Source organism: Octopus sinensis, linkage group LG17 (assembly GCF_006345805.1).
Source record: "Octopus sinensis linkage group LG17, ASM634580v1, whole genome shotgun sequence".
Classification (NCBI taxonomy): Eukaryota; Metazoa; Mollusca; class Cephalopoda; order Octopoda; family Octopodidae; genus Octopus; species Octopus sinensis.
Window position 1 is genome coordinate 22020607 of NC_043013.1, and position 8234 is coordinate 22028840.

General features: G+C 31.4%; 1 protein-coding gene across 1 annotated transcript in view; it reads left to right on the forward strand.

Moving 5' to 3' along the window:
* The first annotated feature begins 3148 nt into the window (after positions 1-3148).
* Positions 3149-8234, forward strand: part of LOC118766702 — a 24829-nt gene continuing 19743 nt past the window's right edge. Inside the window, exon 1 of the mRNA XM_036510350.1 lies at positions 3149-3252. Within this exon, the coding sequence (XP_036366243.1) occupies positions 3222-3252 (31 nt within the window). The 5' untranslated portion in view covers positions 3149-3221. The remainder of the gene's footprint in view (positions 3253-8234) is intronic.

Genomic DNA, 8234 nt, shown 5'->3' on the forward strand with positions numbered 1-8234 from the left:
ATCATATTTTGGTATTTTACCCGCGTCTTGGAACCTTTTTTGCATCAAGTATTTTTTTGATGCTTCCTATTCTTGGATTGCAAAAGCATAGCGGTCAGTGAGAGTTTGTAGTCCGGTCGTTGGTCCATGGCTTATTGCTTTTATGATCAATGTTAATATCATCCCGAAGCTTTCTGCTAACATATCCATGCATGATCTTCTGCTGATATACGCTCATCCTTTCATTTGCTGATATGTTGTGGTAGAGTCGTGCGACATTTTTGGACATATATTCTAGATTATCAGACAAAGAGTGTTATCTGCCGCGTGTATGCAAATGTGGCCAAGTGATGCACTTCAATGTTTGGTGGTTAAAAGATGTCGCTGAAGGGATTTTAGTACGACATTCAAAGTCAGTCTGGATCGATGTTAAAAGTCTCTGCCGCCTTGTTTTCATTGTAGGTAGAGGTGGTCTCCGTTAGGTAGAGGTTAGCTGTCCTGCTTATGTGAATATCTCTTTGAAAATTAAAGAGAAAGAAGATAACTATGGACAACTGCTCCGAAACCTCCAACTTGTATATCCGGATTACAAATTTACATTTATCCCAATAATAACGGGAGCACTTGATTTTCGAAAATAAATACTTATCTGTCAGTCTGGATAAGCTTAGATTTTCAGAAAAAGAAACCAACAGATTGATTGACACTTTACGAATACAATCTATAAACGGAACAGCGAAACTATGCAAGACTTTTCTCAGGTTTAAAATGCGGCATTGCTTTCGTTATCTACATTCCAACATGGAGCTTTGTCAATTTGTTAGAAACAAGTTCCTTTTTCAGGGGATGAATTTAAATGATTAAATACAGAAAGGACATACATACACACATACGTACCTACATACATATATACATACATACATTCATTCATACATGCATACATACATGCATAATACATACATACATACATACATACATACATACATACATACATACAAGCATAAATACATGCATACATACATACAAGCATACATACATACATACATACATACATACATACATACATACATACATACATACATACATACATACATGCATGCATGCATGCATGCATGCATGCATGCATGAACTGGCAACAGCCGTTTGAACTGTATGACTGATTCTTATTTTATCGACTCTGCTGGGATAAATGATAAAATCGAGTTCGACCAAATTTGAAATGCAGACGTAGAGGAATGTGATAACGGGCATTAACTCATCGTTTTCTATCCATTCGCTGCCATTGTCACTAAGGTATATTGGTTTCAAATTGTGGCACAAGCCCAGCAATTTCGGAGGAGGAGGAGGTAAATCGACTACATGAATCCCCGTGTTCAACTGGGACTTATTTTTATCGATTCCCAAAAACGATAAAGGCCGAAGTCGACCTTGGTGGAATTTGAACTCAGAACGTAGAGACGAACGAAATGCCGCGAAGTATTTTGTCCATCACACTGCCGACTCTGCCAGCTCGTCACCTTATTACTACAATATATTAAAGTGTGTTCACCTGTTTTGCAGTATCCTGTTCTGGTTTACAACTCCGAGATACACTTAGGCGATATCAATAATGTTAAACGTCCTCTGTTCAATATATTCTTTTACAATGGTATGGTATAAACCCAGGATTGACTCTGTCTTTGTATTTGCAATTAACAGATATTGACTCTGTTTTTTTTTTCTTACATTTAACAGATATTCATTGATTAATTGACGATATTAATCAATTAAGAAGGCTATTTATTATTCACTTCATACAGATTTTATGATCAACAGTGTTGTTAGTTACAAGGCTTTCATTTAACTAACTTTGACCCACATAATACCTAACAATCAATATTCCTAAACTAAACTCTCATTCGTGAATATTTGGTCGTTGGATATCGGATATTTTATGTAGTATTTAATGAATGTTGATGAGTCGTCTATTAATCTTTTGTTTTGGATCATTATTCTACTACTAATAAGAAGCTAAGAATTTGGTCTAGTTTCTTCGAAACTGTTGAATGCCGGCGTGATTTCTCTGTGCATTACGTCAAATGAAAACACCAAATATTTTGAAAGTTGTCAATGCCAACACTTTCGATTTTCCTATCTTTTTATCAAAATCTCAATTCGAAAATTCAAATGCTTAGAGGTGGTCGGTTGACCTTTCGGGTTAGTTTCTATTGTTGCCTGCAAGCCACAAAAACATTAAATTTAATATAAGTAAAAGGAAGATGGACGTTGAAGTTGTACTTGATGAAAATATATAACAGACCCCATGCTGTTATACTCGCTGCCAGTGCAACAGCAAGAATCTCTCTTTTACAGAGAAAGTAATGAGAAAGAAGCGTTAGAGAGAGAGAAGAGCTGCCCGTCGTAACACGCCTCTACCATCATGGTTTGTCCTTAGTAAATGATACAAAATAACAAGACGCCGGTTGCATATTGATATTCCTTATCATTATGTGTGTGACAAAGGGATGACTGTTTGGAAACTACACGTGAGATGAGAAGAGATAATTATTTCAAGACTTTAGTTTCCGAGTCCAAAGCAAGAAGAAATGTTTTATCTGAGGTTGTAATTGTTACATGTTGAAGGAGCTCGCATTTTTTGACGATCTTAAAACAGCTGATGGTGTACGATATAAGTTGGCATGAAATAGCTGTCATTATTTTAATAACGGAAGTGGAAATATACTTTATTAATGAGTGCGACCCTTTAGTTTCAACTCACAGCAGGAAATGTCACATTTAAGAATTATTGGAATTTTTAAAAGAATGAAAAACGGCAAAGTCTTTAGATACGAAATTTATTAATGGTTGCTTTCATTGTTTTTGATAAAGTTGTTGGTATTTTTGTGTAGTAGTATAAACATGCATACGCATACACAGGCAAAAGCACACACACATACACACACGTACATGCACATACATACACACAGACCGGCACGCACACACACATACACAGATATATATATTTATATGTATCATCTGGTGATCTTATGCCCTCTCAATCGTTAAGTCGGTACCTTTTCACCCGGAGTATCTTTATAAAGTGTATTGAATAGATACAAACACTTCACTTGTGGAATACAATGCCAGCTAATAGTGATAAATCGATACGAAGTTCATCTAATGATTATACTTCATTAAGAAGATAAATTCAAACAAGTAACATCTTGCTCTTGACAGCCATTTCTACCTAGAAAACAGACAGGATGTTGAGGAGGAATTATCTTCAAATTATTTGTAAGTAAATGTTTTATTGTATAATTAATATGCTTTTAATTATTGAAGAATTTAGCCATCACGACTGAGACCCCACAAGAACACATTTGTATATATATGTATGTATGTATGTATATATATATATATATATATATATATATATATATATATATATATATATATATATATATATACACACAAGTGCAAACAAGGGAGTCAGAGAAAGGCAGAATGCTACTTATATCTGAACACTACTACAGAAATATTCTTTTAAAAAAACTTTTCTTCTAATTTTTCTAAATTTAATTATTTAATCGTTACAGTTGAAAAGGTCTCAAAATGACCGAAACCGGTACTGAAAGATTCACTATAAAATCATCTTAGCATTTTCTATTTTTGACTTGTTTTTTCATATATATATATATATATATGAGTTCAGAAAAAATTTAGATTCACATGAATATGGTACTTAAGTTGAGGGACCAGAATTTAGTACGGTATTATCCATACAATTTCAAAGTAAGGTGATTAAAATCAAAATAAGCAACAAGAATATTCAAAAGTAATGCAATTTTCTTCTCTCTCTCTATTGTGGTAAAACTTTGGTATATAACGTAAATCCTCGAGTATAATCCGCATTTTTCCCTAAAATCTAAAGGTCAAAATACCTAGTGCGTACTATATACGAGGTTAAAAATAAAAATTATTTTCTAAGCTATGTCCGAGTTTCTATTTTCTCTCCGGCTATGTTTAATCAGACCTATTTTGTGATGTCGGGCGTGAAAATACCTTAAAGTTGAAAGCAATGAAGTCATAAAAGAATCATCCATAAATTACAGTAAGCAACATTTATTAAACGTTATTACTGTTATTTCTTTATTTTCTGCAAACAAAATGCACAAAAATACTACAGGTTCGCACTATGTTATATATACAATAATAATAAAGGACGTTACCATATACATTTTTACAAACCAAGGACGTTATATAGACCTCCTTGACTCAAGTTAGAGAAGGAGTGCATATTATACACAAGGTTTAGGTTTTTCAAAGGTACAGCCCCCCCCCCAAAAAAAAAAACCTGCGTGTTATACTCAAGGACGGACTATACTCGAGGATTTACGGTACTCCAAATATTCAAAGAAGTTTTATCCTTATGTTAAATTTTCATTCTTAATAATCTTGATTACCCTAAATTTTAACTTTATACAATAAGACAATATTGTTTGAAATGATCTTTAGAAATTACTTGATTTATCTCTTTCTTAAATGGCTCGACCCTCCTGATCTTAGTATTGACAAGGGCCTTTATATAAATAACCCTTCTAAACAAGTACAACTAAGAAACTATAAATATCATGAAGGAAGTAACAATATTAACTTCTTAAATCTATGATATAACGCTTAATTTATAAAAAAAAGATTAGTATAAAAGATGATTGTTCCGTAACTTAAATATTCATTTAGCTGACATCAAACATCAGTCTTTTATTGATATTAGCTAAATAAGTAAATATATAATTTTTAGTCTAATATATTTTGAATTATTATACTTTTTCTAAAAATCTTCTCTATTGGTGTTAATAAGCTACATATACTTTACCATAGTATTGGTAATTAAGTTATTTTATTCCCTTTTCTATGGTGTTCTGCCCTACCTGATCATTTTATTGTATTTCTTTATTATTTTATAATTAGCCTTTATTTATAAAATTAATTCTAATTTTTGTATCTCTATAAATTCATACTATACTGGTATATTCATTACTTATAAAAAAAAACTGCTTAGATTATAATTTTCTTTATATATAATTAACATGTTCCTTTGCCTCAATACTCCTTTATTAATACCAGTTTATATCAATTAATCAATATTTTATTCACAACTGAGTACCACAAGGAACAATCGTCATGTGACTATATCTTAATAATGTTACATGCAGACGACCCGTTGACACAACAAGAATTCTCAATGCAGAGAAATGTTTGCGTAACCAAATTCCTGCCAAAATGAAAGACTGCAGTGCGTAGAAACAATTGCAGGGTTTACCAATAAATGTGCCTTCGTATTCCTTCTTGTTACTCCAACTTATGCAATTATACATGTATGTATGTATGTATGTATATGTGTATGTGTGATTTTATATGTATGCACATATATATACACATGAGTATACATATATATTACAAATGAATATACATATATGTATGTATACATATATTCATACATACACACATACACACATACATACATGCATACATGCTTATATATATATATATATACATATATATATATGTGTGTATATATATAAATTTTTATATATATATATATATATATATATATATATATATATATATATATACATATACATATATATATATACATATACATATATATATATATCTCTTATTATAAAAGGCAGATTTTATCTGCCTCCCTTTGGGAGTTATAGAAATCTACAATATAGGATTTCTTCAATTACAATTTACCTAGCATTTTTAAGAGTAGAATGCATCGCGTCATGCCAGGTCCAGTTTTTAAAATTTAAACTCCAATTAAGCAAAATTTACAGAAAACTCACATTCTGGTGTGTGTGTCAAATGCTTTTCTTAGTCTGGTTTACACCACATGCAAACGCACACACACAGTGTGCAACGAATAAAATGATTTGAGGAAGACTAAACTGAAAGTATTTAAACCACTACTCAAAAAATAAAAAAACACAGCAAACAGAAACAAATAAATACATAACCATTTACTCCTCACACAATTTCTTCAATTAGAATTTACCTAAGATTTTTCAGAGTACTTCAGTGGGTGATGCCATAAAAAATTTCTTTCAATTTTACCACCAATTAAGACAAAATTCGAGAAAACTCAATATTTTAACATATCACTCCGAAAGCATTGATGTACATGTGTGCGTGCGTGAGTGTGTGTGTGTCATTCCTCACACACACGCATACACATACATATACAACTACATACAACTACATACACATACAACTACATACAAACACGTGTGTGTTTGTTATTAGTAAAAAAGGCGCCAAAACTCAACTCACTTATCATTCCAACACATTTGCAAAGACACACGGACGGACAGAAAAGGTAAATTGGTTTTTATTTTACTCTGTATATATTTTATTATATAATATTATATATAGATATATGTATATATAATTGCAGTATGAAACAGTGTTTATGTATAAACAGACGACACTTATATATAGTTACCAAGCCGCCCGAATTTACCTATTCACATTTAAATGAGAATATCAGAGCAAATCTCTTTAGTACATTCGTGAAAACACGTATTATACTTCGTAAACACTTCAACTACAGTTTTGTACAAAAATCGAAGTGTAATTTTAATTCCGTGAATTATGGGAGATTTTTTTCCGAAATTTGTTCCTATTGTGTTTTCAAAATTTGTAATTCTGACAAAAAATGGATACGAATTTCATTATATCAAGCAGCGAGTCAGAATTCGAAGGATTTTCTACTGAAGACCTTCATAAATCTAACTCTATGACTGAAAAAAAAAAAGCATCTTTATATAAGAGTGAAGTTGTGTGTCTGTCTCCTACGATTTACATACCTAACTACTCCCACATTTTGCGGTGCAGTTTAACCAAAAGCAGGTATCTTATAGTCGTGATTCATATCGAGCCCTTCTGGGTATTAGCGTGCGTCTACGATGAGTCTACGATTTAAAAAAAATTTACCATCATATTTTTCCATTTTAATGCATTTTTTTCGCTTTTATATAAGGGAAGTAACTCTCTAAAAATATCTACGATGTGTCAACGATTTAAAAAAAAATTTACCTTAATTTTTTTTCAATTTTTAATGCATTTTTTGGCTATTTTTGGCTATAACTCTCTAAAAATGCTTATATAGTTATTTCCCTTACAAACCCGAGCAACGCCGGGCGATACTGCTAGTATATATATATATATATATATATATATATATATATATATATATATATATATATATATATATATATATATATATATATATATATATATATATATATATATATATATATATTATACATACATATATATATAAAATGGGTGAATATTAACATGACCTAAATCTTCTGAACTATGCCTATACCTTGTCCAGTGAGATAAAAATTAATCAGGGATCGTTGGTTGTCACTAGACTCCACGACACTCACCCTCAGTGTTCGTTGGTTGTCCCTCATTTCCACGACACTCCCGCTCTTGAGATATTGGCTATTTTTATGCCATCTCTATTACTTAAATCCAACAAGACTATTTTGAATCGTTGTGTAAAACTCTGTTTGTTTAGTATGGAAGAATTAGTTAATATAAATTTTATGTCGTAACTCTCTACGACAATTTTCTTTAACTTCTAAATGTACTGTAAATATTAAATGTACGTAAATAAACTAATTTAGTAAATAGTTTCTCTTTCTTCATTTTCTTCAACCTGTTAATGAGATTTATTTCTGTATCCATGAAACTGTTATTATAGCGGTGACCTTTCAACATGTACCTTTCAGCGTCTTGGTGTATAATTCATCACGGTGTTTACGCAACCTGAGTTAAGATTTATGGATTGTGGTAACACTTATTGTTATGTTATAAGTGAATGGTTTATCCCCATAGATTTCTACTCAGTAAACATCTATATTTATTATCTTTTCCAAGTCAAAAACATTCTACACCAGATTATCCAACACAACCTTATATATTGGTGGCAAGCCGACGTGGACTTAGAAAAGTCTACTCAGGACAATAATCACTCTGTAAATAAGATAGAATCAACCCGTTATAAAAGTGGTGACTCGCCTTTATAAAAAGTGGTTAATTCTACGAACAAGTTATACGTAATACTTTCACTAAAGTCTCTGAAGTGTCTAGAATGTTCTCTTCCAAGAAATACTGATACTTCTTATTTCGTTTGAAACAAATAACATTTCTTTTTCTTTCTTCCTCTTTTTCTATTTTTGCTCCTCTCTCTTTTT